Source organism: Saccopteryx bilineata, chromosome 2 (genome assembly GCF_036850765.1).
Source record: "Saccopteryx bilineata isolate mSacBil1 chromosome 2, mSacBil1_pri_phased_curated, whole genome shotgun sequence".
Classification (NCBI taxonomy): Eukaryota; Metazoa; Chordata; class Mammalia; order Chiroptera; family Emballonuridae; genus Saccopteryx; species Saccopteryx bilineata.
The window spans coordinates 33048442-33068820 of NC_089491.1; the positions used below are offsets into that span (position 1 = coordinate 33048442).

Sequence of the window (20379 nt, forward strand, 5' to 3'; positions counted from 1 at the left end):
TTTTGTATTTCAAGATTTTAGGTTTTCATCTTATTGTAAAATTTTCAACATTTAGTTTAACATAATGAAATAGAATGTATTCATGGGCATCATCTTTGTGAAAATATAATAATTTATATAATGCAATAAATACACTAATACACTAAAAGGTATGATTGCATCAGAATTTGTCTACAATTTTGAAATAGAATATATCAAAACATTTATTTTAATCATAAAATTTGCACAAAACTTAAATTCTATTCAGGCAAAAATTTGTGTTTGTAGCTCTTGCGTTTGTGTACTTGTTGAGGACAATCTCATTTGATGCTCCAGCAGTAGTCTGCTCATCACTAACAGCTCCAAGATTTTCGGGAAACTTATCAAGGTGACTGTTCAGGAAGTGAATCTTAACACTCATGTTACATCTAATGTTGCGGAAAGCCAACAGCATCCTTTGAACCAGAAGTTCATAGTTTTCTGTTTTGTTGCCAAGGAAGTTCTTTGTACCTGCCACAAAAGACTGCCATACTGCTTTCTCCTCCGTATTCATCTTCCTGGCAAATTCTTCATCATGTATGAGGGTTTGAATATGAGGTCCATCGAATACACCTGCTTTTATCTTCTCGAAAGACATGGCAGGAAAAGCAGAAATAATATGTTGAAAGCATTCACTTTCTCTATTCAAAGCCTGAACAAACTGCTTCATTAAGCCAAGTTTGATGTGAAGTGGGGGGGAAATGATCCTGTCTCGATTAACTACAGGTTCATTTATAATATTTTGCATCTCTACTTCCAGAGCTTCACATTTCTGCCACTCCTGTGTCCAGTGTTTCTCCCGAGCTTGGCTGTCCCACAAACACAGAAAGCAAGGATACTTCGTGAAATCTCTGTTGTCCTAGCAGAAAAATTTCCATTTTAAGATCCACACAAATGATCCAGTTGCTCCTCATAATTCAGTAAGTCAAGGACAATTTTTATGTCATTATAATCTTCTCACAGATGAGTTGAATAACCAATTGGAACCACTGCATAAACATTACCGTTGTGTAGGAGAACACATTTCAGACTCCGTTTAGAACTGTCAAGAAATAGCCACCATTCTGTTGGACTGTAAGTGGTAACACCTAGCTGGCTGAAAAGACTACTGATATCATGACAGTAAACAAAGTGTTTGTCTTCGGAAAAAAAGTCCACAAAAATTTGTTCACGCTTCCTGAAATGGGATACTTTAGCTGACTGGTGAAGTACATTTTTTTCTTGAAGCCTGGAGGCTAATAACTCAGCTGCTTTCTTTGCTAGGCCCAAATCTCTTACTAAGTCATTCAATTCAGGTTGGCTTAAACTGCTGAGGGTTTAATGACTGCTTGGCATCAGAAGAAGATCCTTCAGATTCTACAACCATTTCCTCATGAATCTTATCAAAATACACTTGATCACCATGTTCACTTTCTTCGTCCTTAGAAGAAATAAAACCATTAAAAACTGGAACCGGGAGTGTCTCAGAATGTGGGATAGGTTGTATTGCTGAAGGAATATTAAGATATGCGATCATATGCCGTTTTTTCTTGCCGATGCCCTTTGTATGGATCAGACAGAAATAACAGTCACTGCTGTGGTCCTTAGGTTCACGCCAAACCATGGGAATACCAAAAGGCATTTCTTTGCGTTTTCCTTTTGTCCAGTCATGAAGCATTTCCTCACAATTATGACACACAATATGAGAAGCCCAATTCTTGTCTTGATTGCCAAGGGGAACTTGAAAATAGGCAATATATGCACATGTCACAAATGATGAAATATTGCGCCTTTGATGTTGAAGTGTGTAACAGTCACATATATAACAGAAGGTGTCAGGGCTATTTTACATTTACACCTACTCAAAGAAGCCATGATTCAATCTTAAAACAAAATAAGAGGGTGTTTTTATCAGATAATAATTTTTTACATTTAAAAACAACTACAATTATTTAAAAGTGATGTTTGTAAAGCATTAATTGCCTTATGGTTATGTTCAATCCAAGAGTCGTTGCTCTTTAACTCCAATTTAAAAACCAATGCATGCCATTAACTGTAACAAAAAGAACTTAAAATTGCATAAAAACTACAGCATACACCAAAAAATGGATTTCAGATTTGGAATCAGTGATGCAGAACTATATAGAAACAGTTCTAAAACCTCATGTAACAGAAAATGAAAAAAAATTGTTCCCTAGTGATTGGAGAAAAGTAGTTCTGAATTAATTAAAATTCTGAAAAATGGCTACTTACATATTTAATAATTTAAAAATGATTATGCATATATTTGCCTTAGTTAAACATTGATTAAAGGATTCCTAATGTGTTTTTACAACATGTAATTTTGAGAGCAAAGTGTCTATTGCGAAAAACATTTGGTAGCATAATAATCTGATTTCTTTACAAACACAGAACACAAACATTTAAACAATTTAGAATAAACACTACAAGGTCATAGTTATCAAAACAGCATGGTACTGGAATAAACACAGTCTAGATGTCATATAATTTATTAAGTGCTCGAGTCATAACTATTTAATTAAGATAAATCTGGACTTTTTTTTACTTGTATAACCTAACTATTACTCTAAGGTATCGACAGTAGTGTAATGACTTCACTCTTATTTCAACATTAAAAGGCACCAAAAAGAATATATACAGCTTAAAAAATAATAATTGAACTACCAAAAGCAGTAAAAATCAAAGGAGAAAAAGGCCTCCATTCATTTATTCAACAAATACCTAGTGAGGACCTACTTATATAGGTATTAAGTGCAGTATTCCACTTCCTATCCACCTGAGTTAATATTAAAAATAATTCCAGATTATATTCCTGCACTACCACTTATTACGGCCTTGTTCTTTAAACCAGCGATTTTCAACCTTTTTTCATTTCATGGCACACATAAACTAATTACTAAAATTCTGCAGCACACCAAAACATGTATTTTTTTCTGATCTGACAAAAAAAAATAGGTATAATTTTGATTCATTTACACCAGATGGCTAATGTTGGCTATTGTTTTTTTTATTTGACAATCTAAGGTAAAAGAGGTCAGTGCTCCTGACTAAAATAGGTATTGTGTTTGTTTAAAAAATTCTTGCCGGCCCTGACTGGCTGGCTCCGTGGATAGAACACTGCCCGACATATAGATGTCCCAGGTTTGATTCCTGGTCAGGGCACACAAGAGAAGTGGCCACCTGCTTCTCCACCCCTCCATATCCCCCTTCTCTCTCTCTTCCTCTTCCGCAGCCAGTGGCTCAATTGGTTCGAACGTTGGCCGCACACTTAGGATAGTTTGGGTTGGTCCCAGCATTGGCCTCAGGTACTAAAATAGCTTAGTTGATTCAGGATCAGCCCTAGGTGAGGGTTGTTGGCTGGATCCCAGTTAGGGCACATGTGGGAATATGTCTATCACCCTTCCTCTCACTTAAAAAAAATTCTTGCAGCACACCAGTTGAAAATTGCTACTTTAGACAAATACTACATTTCTCTGTTCCTCAGCCTTCCTTTATCTGACGAGTGAGGCTAATACCACCTTTACCCAGCATTCAGATAGCTGGCACTCTATCACTTCTGGGCTCTATAATATATATTTGACAATCACATACTGACTTATATTAATTCTTTTACTAAAGTTTTAAACTATTATTTAAATATTTTAGTTAAGTTTTCATGAATTCTCATCTAGCTAAGTTCCCTCAAAGCCAAAACTGTGATATAGTCTTTAGAATCCTTTATTATCAGCTAGCATTATTACTATATGTTAAGTACTTGGGGCACGGGGTAGGGAAGACTAAGATTTTTAAATATACATTTTATACTTTTCTACGACAAGCCAAACAAATTGGGGGGAAATGATGAAATAGTATGTGTTTTAAGCAAACAAAAAATCCAAAAATTTTTTAAAGCTTGATATAGCAGTTAAAAGTGGGAGCATCAAATCAAGCTTATTACCAATTCCTCTCATTTACTGAACATCTACTGTATGACAGGAGCTATGCAGGCACTTTGCACACATGATCAACAATCTTTACAACTACCCTGGAATACAGTAGAATGAGATTGCACTTTCAGAAAAAAAATATGTATAATTAGTATTAATAATTCCTTTGCAGAGACAGCTACTATCATTTATAAGATCATTTTTTTAAAAGATAAATTTGATCAAACTTGTTTATAACCAACTGTTTCTTCCAGTAAACAGACTGAAAAAAACCACAAGGAATCAAAACAAGAAAGAAATCAGGAAAAATGGGTGATATTATAAGAGAAGAAAAAGACTACTCAAAAACAAAACAAAACAAAAAAACAACAAACCAACCTATGAAGTCCAAAGGGATTTAGACCAATTAGTAGCAATAACAAGAGTTTTTAAAAAATTGGCCATTAGCTCTATGCATGAAAATTAATCATATTTCTATATATATAGCAAAAGTTAGAAAGCATAATTTATTTTTTAATTTTTATTTTTTTAAATTATTTTTATTCATTTTAGAGAAGAGAGAAAGAGATAGAGAGAGAGAGAGAGAGAGATAAGATAGAGAGAGAGAGAGAAGGGAGGGAAGGAGCAGGAAGCATTGACCAGGCAAGCCCAGGGTTTTGAACTGGCGACCTCAGCATTCCAGGTCGACGCTTTATCCACTGCGCCACCACCGGCCAGGCTAGAAAGCATAATTTAAAAGAAAAACATTTAACATCTCTCTTAAACACACACACACACACACACATTCTAAAATGGTAAAGTAATTAAGAACAGATTAATGAAATAGACAAATAAAAAAATAAGTACAAACTCTGCATGTATTTCAGTCATCTGTTGCTGTGTAACCAATTCCTCCATAAGTTAAGGGTCTAAAACCACCCTTTGATATTGCTAATAATTCTGCAGACCAAAAATTTAGGAAGTCCTCAGTTGAGCAGTTCTCACTTGGGGTCTCCCATGCAGCTGAGTCAGATGTAGACTGCAGCTGAAGGTTCAGCTGCAATAAGTGCCTAAGATGCACTCATGTGGCTGGCACTTCAGGCTGGAAATTCCTAAGAGCTCAGCTGTAGCCATCTCCCACATGAGGTTCTCAGGATACTCGGACACTTCACATGATAGGTAAGTTCCCCCAGACCAAGCATCCTGACAGAAGCTGTCTGGTCTTTTCTGACCTCGCCTCATAAATCAACAGCATCACTTTGGCCTCAGCCCAGTTTCAGAGGGAGGGGAATTAGATTCCACCTGTTAGTGGAGGAATAGAAAAGTCATATTGTAGAAGACCATGTAGAATGGAAGACATTTCGCATATATCTTTAAAAAGTACAATGTAGCACAACCTGTATGTAGAAAACTATAAAGATACACAAGTTTTAAAGAGGGAATAAACAAGTGCAAGAATCCTACTAGAAATTGTAAATGTGTTGATTTTCTATAAATAAATAAATAAATCCAATGCAATTCCAACATTCCCAATAAGATTGTATATGGACTTTGAAAACCAGATTTGAAAATTTAATGGAAGATTTGGCCCTGGCCAGTGGCTCAGTGGATAGAGCATTGGATTGGCGTATGGACATCCCTGGTTCGATTCCTGGTCAAGGTACAGAGGAGGAGTGACCATCTGCTTTCTGCCCTCCTGTCCCCCTTCTTTTTCTCTTCCCTTTCTGAAGCCAGTGGCTTGATTGGATTGGTTCGAGCGTGGCCCTGCGCACTGAGGATAGCTCCTTTGGAGCGCACCACCCTCAGGTGCTAAAAATAGCTCAGTACTCAAGCACTGAACCCAGATAGGGTTGCCAGGTGGATTCCCGTTGGTGCATGTGTGGGAATCTGCCTCACTATCTCCTCTCCTCTCATCTAAAAAAAAGATAAATTTAAAAAAAATTATATGGAAGACTAAAGAGCCAAGTATAGCCAAAACTCTTGAAAAGGAAGAGTAAAATGGAAGTATTGTCCTATAAGCTTTATTATAAGACTGTTTTAAGGTAATGTGGAACTTGATGGAGAAGTAGACATATTGATCAGTGGAAGGGAACCAAAATACCAGAGACAGAATCATGCATATATGGAAGAATCAGAAACAGACTCATGCATATATGGAATTAAAACTGAAGAAATCAGCTGATAGTGAGAGACAATATGTTTTCCAAATGGAATAAAATGAGATTTTATTTATATCTACCTCATACCATCAATTCCACATGGATTAAAGACTTAAATGTTAAAAGCAAAAAATTTAAAACATTCAATAGGGAACACAGGAAAATATCTTCTTGATGTTAGGACTGACAGCATTCCTTGAACAAGACACCAAAAGCATAAATAATAAGAGAAAAGACTGATAAATTACACGACATTTAAATTAAGAACCCCTTTCCAATGGAGACACTTCAATAAAAGAGAAAAGACAGCTCTTACTATATAAGTTTAATAATGATAAATCTAGAAAATCTATGATAATTCATTATATTGTCCAAAAATAAGTTTTACACAAACTAGTAAAGAACAAACCCATATACAAAATTCAGGGCAGATATGAATGAAAACTAAGCAAATACCTATATCTAACAGTAGTTTCAATCACACTATTTTAATGACACACACATCTTTTGTGCCAGATGGAGACCTATAATGTAAATCTATATTTTAAAAATGAGTAAACAAACACTTTGACCATAACAATAATCTCAAAAACATTAACTGGTTTTTAATGATATATTAAACAGTAAAGACGGTAAGAAATACAAGTCATAATAATCTCATTGACAGAAATGTGCTTAGAACCATTCAATAAACACTAATCTTGCTGAGTACTAGGTACTGTGGGATACACAAACAGCGGAGATACTGTCCCTGATCTTTAGGCCTATAAATTAGTTAGCAAGCAGTACAACACAGACAGACAGACAGACAGAGAGAAGTAAAATTTCTATCTAGGCCTGACCTGTGGTGGCTGAATGGATAAAGCGTTGACCTGGAACAATGAGGTTGCTGGTTCAAAACCCCTAGGCTTGCCTTGTCAAGGCACATGTGGCAGTTGACGCTTCCTGCTCCTCCCCCCTTCTCTCTCTCTCTCTCTCTCTCTCTCTCTCTCTTTCCTCTCTCTCTCTCCTCTCTAAAATGAATGAATAGAAACTAAACCCTTAAAAATTTCTATCTAGATCTTAAATCAGTCTGTTTTTCTCCACCTCCATCATCTCTGTAACCCCTCCTGAGTGATCTCAGGCATTCACCTCATTCTATCCCAATCTAGTCACTTTACAGCAGGCAGCTATAGTAACCTTTTTGAAATGCAAGAGGACCAGAAATGCATTCTTCAGAGAAAAAGATTCTAGATTTAGAAACACCAGCCACAGGACTAAAAGAAGCCTCTGGATACTGAAGCTTGGAGATTTATGTGAAAGCCTCTACTGAACAACGAAAGCCCAGCAGCCTTCATCCAACCTGCTTCTGAAACTGAAGAATAAGTACTTACTTGCCCTATGGGGAGAATGAAGATTCTTCTTTAGAAAACTAAACTAAAACAACCTCTGGATACTAATACTTGGAGATGCCTCTAAGGAAAATGCCAGTCTGCCAAAGCACCTTGAAGTCAAGTCCACCAGCAGACAAGCAATCAGCTCTTCAGTGTCTGCAAAGAGCAGGAGAAGTTATCATATCAGAAGACAAAAGATTATGAAAAAACAAAAAAACAAGAAAAAGGTCTTGGTAATTAAATAGCAGAAATAAAGAATTCAGTAGAAAGACTGAACATAAAACTGAGGAAATCTCCCAGAAAGTAGAAGAGAAAATTAAATAAGCAATCCAAGAGTCCTAACATCCAACAGAATAGAAATCAGCAAACTTTGGCTGCAAAGGGCCAGAGAGTAAATAGTTTAGGTTTTCCAGGCCATATGGTCTCTGTTGCAACCACTCAACTCTCCTGCTGTAGTGTAAAAACAGCCAAAGACAACGTGTAAACAAATGGGCAGATAACAGGCCAGATCTGGCCTGGGAGCCATAGTCTGCTGATTCTGCAAGATCAAAAAAGGAAGAAAAAAAGAGAGAAAGAAAGAGAGAGAGAGAACACAGAGGAATAAACTATCAAATAAGTAACTTAAGAAAAATTTCCAGAACTAAACAATATGTTTTTAGAGTAAAAAACACATAATTACCAAATTTCAGAACAACAGGGATAAACAGGTCACAAAAGTTTCAAATGAAAAAAAAAAGTTCCTAAACAAAGACTGGAAAATTAGATGATATCAATATTTAAATTTTTTTTATTTTTTAATTACAGTTTACATTCAATAGTACTTTGTATTAGTTTCAGATATACAGCAGAGTAGTTCAGACAGACAATCACATACCGTATTTTACAAACTGTTTCCCGAACTTTCCAGTACCAACTCAGCATCAGTTCTTTCAATATTATGGACTATATTCCCAATGCTGTAGTTTACATCCCCATGACTATTTTGTAAATACCAATTTGTCCTTAATTCCTTTACCTTTTTTACCCAGTCCTCCAACCCCACCCGCTCTGACAACCATCTGTCTGTTCTCTATATGTATGTCTGTTTCTCTCTCTTTTTTTTAATTGAGCTTATTTGGGTGACACTGGCTAATTATTTATATAAGTTTCAGGTGTACAAGTCTAGAATACATCATCGTATATTATACTGTGTGTTCACTAACCCAGTCAAGTCTCTTTCCATCACCATTTACACCCCCTTTACCTTCTTCTAACTCCCCACCCCCTTTCCCTCTGTAAAAGTCTGCTTCAATTTTGTTTGTTCATTTATTCTGTTTGTTAGATTTTTTTAAAAAAATATTTTTTATTTATTCATTTTAGAGAGAAGAGAGAGAGAGAGAGAGAGAGAGAGAGAGAGAAAGGAGGAGCAGGAAGCAACAACTCCCACATGTGCCTTAGCCAGGCAAGCCCAGGGTTTTGAACTGGCGACCTCAGTGTTTCCAGGTCGACAGTTTATCCACTGCACCACCACAGGCCAGGCTCTGTTTGTTAGATTTTACGTGTTAGTGAAATCATGGTATTTGCCTTTCTCTGGCAAACTTATTTCACTTAGCATAATGACTTCTGGATCTATCTATACTATCACAAATGGTAAGATTTCATTCTTTTTTGTGGCTAGTATTCCACTCTATATATGTACTACTACTTTTTTGTGTGACAAAGACAAAAAGAGACAGAGAGAGGGACAGAGAGGGACAGACAGGAAGGGGGAGAGATGAGAAGCATCAATTTTTCGTTGCAGCACTTTAGTTGTTCATTGATTGCTTTCTCATATGTGCCTTGAGCAGGGGGCTACAACAGAGCGAGTGACCCCTTGCTCAAGCCAGTGACCTTGGGCTTCAAACCAGCGATCTTGGGCTCAAGCCAGTGACCATGGGGTCATGACTATGATACCATGCTCAGGCCAGTGACCCCACGTTCAAGCTGGTGAGCCTGTGCTCAAGCTGGATGAGCCCGCACTGAAGCTGGTGACCTCAGGGTTTCAAACTTGGGCCCTCCGCATCCCAGTTCGACACTCTATCCACTGTGCTACCACCTGGTCAAGCTGTACCACTACTTTTTTTGTCCATCTGTTTATTGATGGGCACCTGGGTTATTTGCATATCTTGGCTACTGTAAATAATACTGCAATAAATATTGGGGTACATATATCCTTTCAAATTAGTGTCTTGGGTTTATTTCCAGAAGGCGAATTTCTGGGTCATAAGGCAGTTCCATTTTTAATTTTTCGAGGACCCTCTATACTGTTTTCTACAGTGGCTGAACCAATTTGTATTCCCACCAACAGTGCACAATGGTTCCCTTTTCTCCACATCCTTGCCAACATTTGTTAATTTATTGATAATGACCATTTTTGACAGGTATGAGGTTATGTTACCGTGGTGTTGATGTGCATTTCTCTGATGATTAATGATGTTGAGCATCTTTTCATATGTCTACTGGCCATCTGTATGTCCTCTTTGGAGAAGCGTCTTCAGGTCCTCTGCCCATTTTTTAATTGGATTGTTTGTTTGTTCAGTGTTAAATTGTATAGTTCTTTAGAAAAATTTGGATATTAACTCCTTATTGGATGTATCATTGGCAAACATCTTCTCCCATTCAGTAGGCTGTTTTTTTGTTTTGTTGATGGTTTCCTTTACTGTGCAAAAACTTTTAGTCTGATGTAGTCCTATTTATTTTTTCTTTTGTTTCCCTTGCCTGAGGAGATATTTCAGAAAAAATATTGCTAAGAGAAATGTCAGAGGTTTTACTGCCTATGTTTTCTTCTAGGAGTTTTATGGTTTCAAGTTTTATATATCAGTTATGTTTTTATATGGTATAAGAAGGTTGTCTAGTTTAATTCTTTTTTTGCATGTATCTGTCCAATTTTCCCAATATAATTTATTGAATAGACTAGACTGTCTTTACCCCATTTTATGTTCTTCCCTCCTTTGTCAAATATTAATTGACCATATATCTGTGGGCTTTTTATTCTTTTGTTCCATTGATCTATATATTTTTTTATGTTAGTACCATGCTGTTTTGATTACTATAGTATTGAAGTATGATATAAACATTTTTAAAAGCAATACAAAACTAGAAAGCCTAGAATACCTTCATAACTGAAAATAATTTTTAACTAGAATTCTCTATTAAAATTAGCAATCACAAATGAGGGGATAATAAAGGTATTTTTCAGTTAGGTAATAACTTAAAATTTTACCTCCAAGGTTCCCTTATTTACAGAGCTACTGAAAAATGTACTCAGACAAAACAGTAGAATAAACCAAAAATTGAGGAAGACATGATGTCAAGGCAAACAGGGACCCAACACTGAGGAGCAGCTCAGGAAGCTCCAGAATATCATCTGCGCAACAAACCATGAGTGAGTCCAGACTGGAAATGAGGAAAGAAGGGCTTCAGGAGAGAGTCTTCAGGATAAAGAATAGAAGTGATGCGTTGAGCATACGAAATATTATTGCTAGTATGTGGCAGAGATGTGCAGCATTTAGGGAAAAAAACTACAAATATACAGGAAGCTGGGCAATTAAAAATAATAAGGCAATTATTAACTTCAAAATATCACAATGGTATACTTTATTTCACTAATTAGGCTGAGCAAGAAACTATATCTTTATATTCAAATAATGAGATGCCAGTAACTAATTTAACCAAAAGTTTTATGTAATTATATAAGGGGAAGGAGCAAGGTAGAAAGCTAGGTCTCCACCTATTATGGCAAGAAGGGAAGAAATCATACCTAAACCTGGTTAAGAAAACCAGTCTACACATGGTATTTAGGAATAAAGAGCTAAAGCCAGGGAAAATGACCCAAAGGATTAAAAGTGGTTTCTTCCAAGTAGGACTTGGAGATAGATAAGGGTAGGGTTTTATAAGTCTTTTAATTTTATTTGGCTTTTAAGTATGTAAGTATGTGATTTTAAAAAATTAATTTTAAATAATTAAATTTTATTTATCAAAAAGCCAATAACTAGCAAAGAATAATTACAACACTATATTAATTCAACAGTATTATAGGCAGAAGATCAATAAATTATAAGGAACTCTTACAAAAGACAACATAATTAATACATGCAAGGGGCAGGAATAATTTACAAAAGAAATATTACCATCCAAGGTGCATATGAACAAAACCATTCACACTTCAAAGCAATAAAAGAAAAAAATCCAGATTAAACAAATAAAAAATAAAATTATTTTAATCTATTAATTAGCAAAAATTTGAGAAATGGGTAATATTAATATTGGTAAGGTTTTTGGAAAATGCCATGATCATGAGAATGTAAGTAGATATATAATTTCTGGAGAAAATTTTGGTAATATGAACCAAAATCTTAACAATATATATGACGTTTAATTCAGTAATTCCTAGCAAAAATAAATCCTTAAGAAATAGTTACAAATATGTATAAAAGGATTTAGCCACCAGGTATTCATTTTAGCAGAATTTTCTGAAGCCCATCTTTTTCATATTGATTAGAAACAGCCTTACCTGAACTGTACGTCCTGCATTGATATGCTCTTCATGCAACTTGTCCCAGATTCTGCATCTCTGATACTACAGAAAAGAGAAGGAAAAGATACTCACTTTTTTAATCACTAAAGTGATTATTTCTAGTTACCACAAAATCCCCAGTCACCTCCCTAAACTTAAACATACCAGCAAAAATGTCAGTGACTTAGTAATGATAGTTAACTCTCCAAAGACTGTACTAAAAGGAAGTTTTCAAAAACATTACATACAAAATTCTGGTAAATGGTAAATGATAAAACACACAGAAATTCCTAGATACTCCTTATTTTATTGAGAGTATGAACTTTGTCTATTTTTTATCTCCAAAGAGTTTGCAATTGTAAAGAATGAGAATGTAAAAGTATGTGAAAAATAAGTTTAATAGCATTCATCAGATATTCTTACTATACAGAAAAGATTTTGTCAATGATAGTGTCAAGTATTAAAAATTAAAATCTGATTTTGAGAAAAAGCAACATTGCAAATGGAAAGTTTATAAAATGAGAGTGAACATTTAATATACGTTTCAGTTTTTGCCAGAGCAATGTTTAGCTTTCAGAATTTCATCTAAGAACCTTTATAAGCATGATAATGAAAACGGTTCCATTTGACAGGAACTATAGCAAAATGTGATAACATTATAGCAGAATACTTTACAGAATAGAAGCATCAACACCAAACATCACATATTTTTGGCTGACATAAAAAAACCAAATAATTAACATGTCAGCTGGTGTAAATAATGACATTAAGCACATTTTTTGTATATATCAAAAAAATAAATAAATCTAAAAATATCTGAAAGGACATATGAAAATGCCCCATGTATGCATGGAAAACATAATAGGTTATAAAAGTAGAGCTCTAAAAAAATTTCAATGGCATTTTTATATTCCTTATTCTGTATAGTCTTTAAATTTTGTAGTGAATAATACAGCAATAAAAAATAAAAACTCTTGAGCCCTAGTCAGCTAGCTCAGTGGTAGAGCATTGGCCCAGTGTGTGGAAGTCTCAGGTTCAATTCCCGGCCAGGGCACACAAGAGAAGCGCCCATCTGCTTCTCCACCCTTTACTCTCTCCTTTCTATTTCTCTCTTCCCCTCCTGCAGCCGAGGCTCCAATGGAGCTAAGTTGGCCCAGGCGCTGAGGATGGTTCCATGGCCTCTGCCTCAGGTGTTAGAATGGCTCCCGTTGCATGGGAGCAACACCCATGTGGGCAGATCGCCCCCTGGTGGGCATCCCGGGTGGATCCCTGTAGGGCGCATGTGGGAGTCTGTCTGATTGCCTCCACCCCCCCCCCCCTCACCCTCGGTTCTCACTTTGGAAAAATACCAAAAAAAAGCCACTTTTATATGTATTAATACTAACCTGCCATGATATCTTTAAAAACATTAATATTAAGGAAACAGAGTTAAGAATTCAGGGAGCAGCTAGAATTCATGGGCCGAACATCAGAGAGGAGAGAGGAGAGAGCTGCAGTGAGAGCAGAGTATACCGAGAGAGCACTCCAGAGAGCTGTACGGTTTTCTCGTCAAGTCTCAGTCAGTACAAATCACCTGCACACGTGGAAACTACCTGAGGTCAGAAAAAGAACCACTTAAAAGGAAGGGATGAACTCATCCACAAAGATCACACAAGGCCAGAAACAGTTCATGTGACCATAAGTTGGAATGGAAAAACCTTGCAATATACACTGGACATCATGTAGAATACTAAGGTATTGCCCTTTATGGTGAAGAATTAGCCCTAAAGGCTGTTCTGATCCTATACAAGCAAGTGTAAAAGAAAACTTTAAAAAGATCAAATTGTTCTCAAATAAATTGTCTCAGAATAAAGCTGAAAAATACAAAGGCTATTTTAAATATTGTACCCATCAAAGTATACAATGTTTGTATACAATGTTTGTAAACAATTACCATCATGCAAAAAATGATATGCAATCATAAAAATCAACACATAATAGAAATAATGGAATTAAAATACAAGGATATCAAAAGTTATTAGGATGGGATGTTGAGAATTACTCATGTAATGAAGAAAAATAATAATACCTGTCCCATGGTATAGGTTAAAGTGATTCACCTCACAGTGCCTACCAAATATCAAAAATATAAAACCCCAAACAAACACAAAGGATATATCCCAGGAATGCTGTGAATCTCCTAAAGCTTTAGACGCTATTAACTGCACAGTGCCAATGCTGAGTTTGTGAGTAGGCTAATTTACTTAAGTAACCCATTTCCAAATATCAATCTTGTAGTCAGGAGTTTTTCCACATATCTTAATCCTCACAATAACCCTATGAAGAAGATTTTAATTTTACTTTTACAACTCTAAAGATCATGGGCATTTGCAGCTTTTCCCTGAATAGTTAAATTGGTAAATACTAAATCTGTGAACCTCAAGGTCCACTCACTACACAGTGTTGTGTGGAGATGGTATGTTTATATCTGACTGGGAATGAAATTAATCAGCCCATGTTCTACACTAATTAAGTAAATTGAGATTTTAACAAAAAAGTGGATAAATGTTGTGGATATTGCTAATAGGTGTAGGAGAGAAAGAAAAAGTATTCAACTCTCTATTTTTTCCATCTCTCCTCCTCATTGAGGAAAATGATCCTAAAAATAGACCATTCTATTATACAATAAACCGGATTTAAGGGGAAAACGTAAACCAAGAAAGAGCAAGAACAAAGCTAGAGTTCAAGTGAACAGGCCCAGAGAAATTACATCTGAATGAGCCAAAAGACTTTGCAAATGTGATCACAGAAACACTTTTGCTTATTTATAAGGAACCACAAAGAATTGTAAAGGCTCCTACAGACCAGCAAATATTGACCCAATTTTTGCAAAAGAAAGTATCTTTAAAACACTGCAGACTGTAAATCTTTGAGAAAATTCTATACCAGATTATCATAAAGATGGCTTAAGAGAATTTTAAAAAATGGTGACAGTATATCACAGTGCTGTCCCCTTTCTGTCCAACATCTTTCATCAATGCCTTGAAAACAAAGAATGTATAATTACCAAATTTTCAGATAACATAAACTAGGAGGAATAATTACATAGATGAAAGATCACAATTCCACAGAGTAAGAAGAAATGTAACAATGACAAATGTAGACTAACATTTAAATTAAAAAGAGCAATTATACAAGTATAAGAAATAGGTGTTGTCTGGTTCAACAGCTGAAGTTCATATAAAAAAGTCCTATGGGTTTTATTTAGTTGACTACAAAATAAAAAATCCAGAAATAAAAAGTAGCTTCTAAAACAATTGATGTAATCTTAGGCTGTATACATGCATACATATATTCATTCATTCAACACACTTTCATTAAGATAATGCTATGTTTCAAGCATGACATTAGAAGTTTAACACATTTACTAACATAGTGATCTCAAGAAAGTAATTTAACTACTCTAAGTCTCAACCTAAAGAAGGAAGTAAAAAATACAGCCCATCTAGAAGGATGTTGTGAGGATTAAATGACATGATATATATAAAACCCCCTAACATAGCACTCAATAAATAAAAACAAAAGCTATTACTTTTGTTATTATTTGCTCACTTGTCAAGTCAACTGTAGAAGATATTAGTGTCTTCGATAGAGACTGAACTAAATGACCTTATCTTTTATAACAATAAAATTCTAAGAGAGAAGGAATAAAATAGTTCAGATTTCCTACTGCTTGCTACACAATTTTGTATCTAAATTAGGTTACATTATTAAATATTTGGAGGTGAAGAAACTCAAAGTTATTTAATATATGTGAAAAAAATTATAAGAACTCCTTAAACAGTTAGTTAAGTTGGGGCCAATGACAAGCATATCTAAACTGCACTGTTTTTACAAAGTATTATTTTGTATTGCCTATTTATGCAGCAGCACTCCAGAGATAGCTTAAAACAGTGCTATAACTTGAAGCAATCAGATGCTTTTGAAGGCAAATAACAAAAAACTCAAATTTTTTAAATGGCTTTCATAATTGGAACTATCTCACATAAGAAGGAGCCCAGAAGTAGGATAATTCCAAGGTGGTTTAGTTCAATAGCTTAGAAAGTCATCAAGCATCCAAATTCTTTCAGCTTTACTATCTTCAACAGAGATCTGTCCTAAGACTTGTCTCCTACTGGCTGTAGTTCAAGATACAACAGGGATACACAAGGCCAGTAGAAGCAGGGATTGTCTCCTCTCTCATATATCTTCATAACAGTAGAAAAATATTTTTCAGAAATTTCAATGTCTCAAACAGGCCTTTCCCCTCAAGTCTCATTAGCCAGAATTACAGGGTATGTCTATTGTTCACTGCTCATCAAATACTGACAAGAATGAAATTAGCCCCGTTAGACTCTCTCTCATTCACCACCTCTGCTGAGGCTTTCCGATCCTCAGAGAAACAGAGAAGGCAACCTGAATCAGGGTTCTGTTAGAAAAAAAGAAAAAGGGGGGGGGAGAAATGTGGTTAAAATATTGAAATAAACAACCTCAGACTAAAAAGAGAAATTGAAAAGGTTTTTGTTGTAATTACAAGTTAAAAAACAAATCAATAAAAACAAATCAATCAATAAGATTGACTTTGTCTGATTTTGTACCATATAGTTCAGGCTTCATACTTCCTGAATAGTCCATGCTACTCATTTTCACATCTAATTATATGTTGCCTCTTATCATTCTCTAAATATTTCCTATCTGTTCTAAATATTTCCTATCTTATTTCCTAAATTGGACTGTAAACTTCTTAAGAATTAGAAACCAAATTTTTATGTCATTTTCAGTGCTAACAGTACAAGCAAATAACAAACACCAACAGTTTTGAAAAGCTAACCTATATTTATTTCTTGTAATACATAATTTCCCTTATCAGGACACCTGGCAGATTGAAACATTCATTTCTGCTCTTGTCCAAAACCCAACTAAAACGACAGTAAAGAACTTTCAAAGGTATAAGTTCACAAGAATAATAAGAATACAACAGAAGATATCAGTGACAAGAAATTTTAACAAAATTTTGGAAGCTGAAGAGTATGGATATGCTGCAACTAACCTACCTGACTAGAGAAAGCTGAAACCTAAGGCTGCAGGAGGGGTGGGAGGTGGAGGGTGGAGGAGAGAGGCAGTAAGAAGCAAGCTAACAAGCACAGCACTACTTCAGAAAGACTCAGTAACCAGGGGTACCACCTACCCAGTAATCAGGCATATGTATTCAGTGGCGCTAAAAGCAGAAGGACTGGTTGAAGTTTATGTAAGGAACAGGTAGTCTACCAGAGGCCCTCTCCCCAGGCCCAAGCAACTGCACTGCCCCTGTCACCACAGAAGACCCCACTCCAGAAGAGTACATGGTGGTTCCCCATTAAAATAGATCCTCACCTATTCATCCTCCCAGGTAACAAGGCCCCCACTGCTACCCTGCTAGACACATACCTTTTGATTAGTACTCTTAAATATCAACAGCTAGCCAAGAAAGCCTGTAATTCTGCAGGTTACCACCAAAAAAAAAGAAGGAAGGAAAAAGAAAGGGAAAGAGAAGGGAGGAAGAGAGGGAAAAGAGTAAAATAAAAGGAAAGAAATTTTTTTTAAAAGGGAAACAAGAAAAACAGACAAGGAAGCAGAAGAAAACTTAAAAAAATAATACTGTCCCACCACAGAGAGATGATATGATATTGCATGGTGAAACAAAGGAGAGAGAGAGAGAGAGAGAGAGAGAGAGAGAGAATACTGAAAGAAAAAAGAACACATAAAAATATTATTCTGCTTATTTCACCTATGCTGGAATATGGACGTGAGAGTCAGAGCTGGAGCTCCCATTTTACATACAAGACAGAAACAGGAGGATCGAACAGCCAGTTAAAAAGAACCTGGGTCTTCAATGACTTTTGGGGTGCCAGTGTAGCCCTAGGCTGTCTCCATAACTATTAGATTAAAAATAAAAGCAAAACCAAAGGACCCCTATTTTATTTCATACACTATTTTGGGAAGTCCTGCCACTTGTACTCTAACCATATACTAACTACATGCTACACAATAAGTTTTTCCTCAAACTCTTAAAATATGCAACAAAAAAAATTATGCTTCAAGCTTACTACCTTATTGTTCCCATTAACTATGCTTAGGTCTATCTTACTTTACCAAGAAAGCTGAATGCTAACACAGATTTCAGGATTGCATTCTAATCAAGTCTATCATGTGTAATAAAATGTAATGCTGAAGGACCTATGGAATATAGTCCCAGGTGTCCACAACACACTACTCTCTTTGTTTTCAGATGTTGCAGAATCACTCCACTAAGGCTTACCTTCAATTTCCCTTCAGTCTGACTTTTAAATTCATATTGGATGACTGATGCCTAACATAATGAATATTTTATCTTTCTACATTCGTGCCCCAGGAAGAATATGCCTTTTTGAAAGTGAAGCACCATTAGACACCTGAAGTCCAAAATTAGTTCTTAACTCTTTTGTCCACAGTGAACAGTGCTGCTTTTAAATATTTTTACACTGCTATAAACTATCTACTAAAATATGCTATTCAATCTTATATAGATACAAAATCACTTTCAAAACTAAACTAGAAATCCTAGAGACAGCATAATGATCAAAAATACGGAATAAAACAGAGATCGGTATGAGTTTAACTGCTTAGCTTAAGACAACGTCATCTATATTGTAAATCATTGTTATTCTGATATAGTCTAACATTTTAACAATAAGTAAAAATTTCACAAAAAGTCAAAAGAACACTGTTCTGGTAAAGAAATATCAATATAACTCTAAAATAATCTTCTTATAAAGTCTGATACAACTAATCAAATCGATAATAGACCCATTCCTATCCCTACCCACCTTTCTCTCAGGATTCTGACTTTTCCCCTGATGACCGGATGGTACACATGGTTAATCTCTGAGGGTAATGACTGTAGGCCCCTTCATGTAAAATCAGTGTAAAAAAAAAGTCTAAAACATGCCAAACCTCAAATGTAAAATAAGACAATAAAGGGGAAAAACGGTCTCAGTAAATCACAGTCTACTTATTTCTGCCTTTCAGAATAAATTCTGCCAGATTCTTGTCATCTTTGTAACCAAACACTTCAAAATGAGCTCAGGACTTTGAAATGCATCTTATCAAACCTCCCACCCAATGTGATCAATCAAAAGTAAACAACTCTAGTTCTATAATGTTATATAGTACTAAAAGAATCAGCATTGCTCATCAATCAAACCATGGAACCCTTTAATTTGTTTCTACTTGTGACCAGAATAACTGGTTTACTAGATAACTCCCCCATCCTTAAAAGCAGGGGTCGGGAACCTATGGCTCGCGAGCCAGATGTAGCTCTTTTGATGGCTGCATCTGGCTAGCAGACAAATCTTTAATAGAAAAAATAATAACGTTAAAAATATAAAACATTCTCATGTATTACAATCCATTCATTTCCTACCGCTCATGTTCATGGTTGCGGGTGGCTGGAGCCAATCACAGCTGTCCTCCGGACAACACCAAATTTTTATTGGATAATGTGTAATGTACACATGTCATTGTATGGTACTTACGGAATTACATATTAAAATATGTGGCGTTCATGGCTCTCTCAGCCAAAACGGTTCCCGACCCCTGCTTAAAAGTCACAGTGGCCTAGTAGGGATGCTCAATGGATAGAGCACTGTCCCAGCATGCCAAGGTCACAGGTTCAATCCCCAATCAGGGCACATATTATACAAGGAGCAACTAATGACTGCACAGCTAAGCAGAACAACGAGTTGATGCTTTTCTCTTTCTCTCTCTCTCTCAAATCAATGGAAATATTTTAAAAGTCACAGTACTTACTGTTTACGGATAAAGAAGAAAGAAATGAAGGGATGACAAAATATTAATCTTGAATTTTGGAGAACTTATTTGTTTGGAAATTTTCATCATAATATAGAAAATAAGCAGTTTTCTATAATTTTTATAATTTTTAAAAATACTTATATACTAAGAAGATAGATGGTACCTATGGAAGAAAATGTTGACATTCTTCTTACTTGTATAAGGTCGTCAGTTGAGGGTGATATATATTGTTTATACAAAAAGGCTTATCCACCCCCCATATCCCAATCAATAGAGGGCCACACAACTTAAAATTTACACTGGGGGAGGTGCTTTTGAAGGAGCAAATACCACTGACCTGCCTCACAGCAAATAAGACAATATAACCTATTAAAATCAATGTTTAATACTCAATAAACCTCATAGTCTCATAAATGCCACTATCATTTCACCAGACACGGGCCAGTCCTGAGTCTATTCAACCTCCATCATAGTCCCTTGCTTATCTCCTAAACTGACCTCTAGACCAGGGGTCCTCAAACTATGGCCCACGGGCCGCAATC

At 35.7% G+C, this 20379-nt stretch overlaps 1 protein-coding gene across 3 annotated transcripts in view; it reads right to left on the reverse strand.

Moving 5' to 3' along the window:
- STX17 (syntaxin 17) overlaps positions 1-20379 on the reverse strand; it is a 78163-nt gene that overhangs the window by 43516 nt on the left and 14268 nt on the right. For all 3 annotated transcript variants that reach the window (XM_066256653.1, XM_066256651.1, XM_066256652.1), the window contains exon 3: positions 11987-12052. In XM_066256653.1, coding sequence (XP_066112750.1) covers positions 11987-12052 — 66 coding nt within the window. The remainder of the gene's footprint in view (positions 1-11986; positions 12053-20379) is intronic.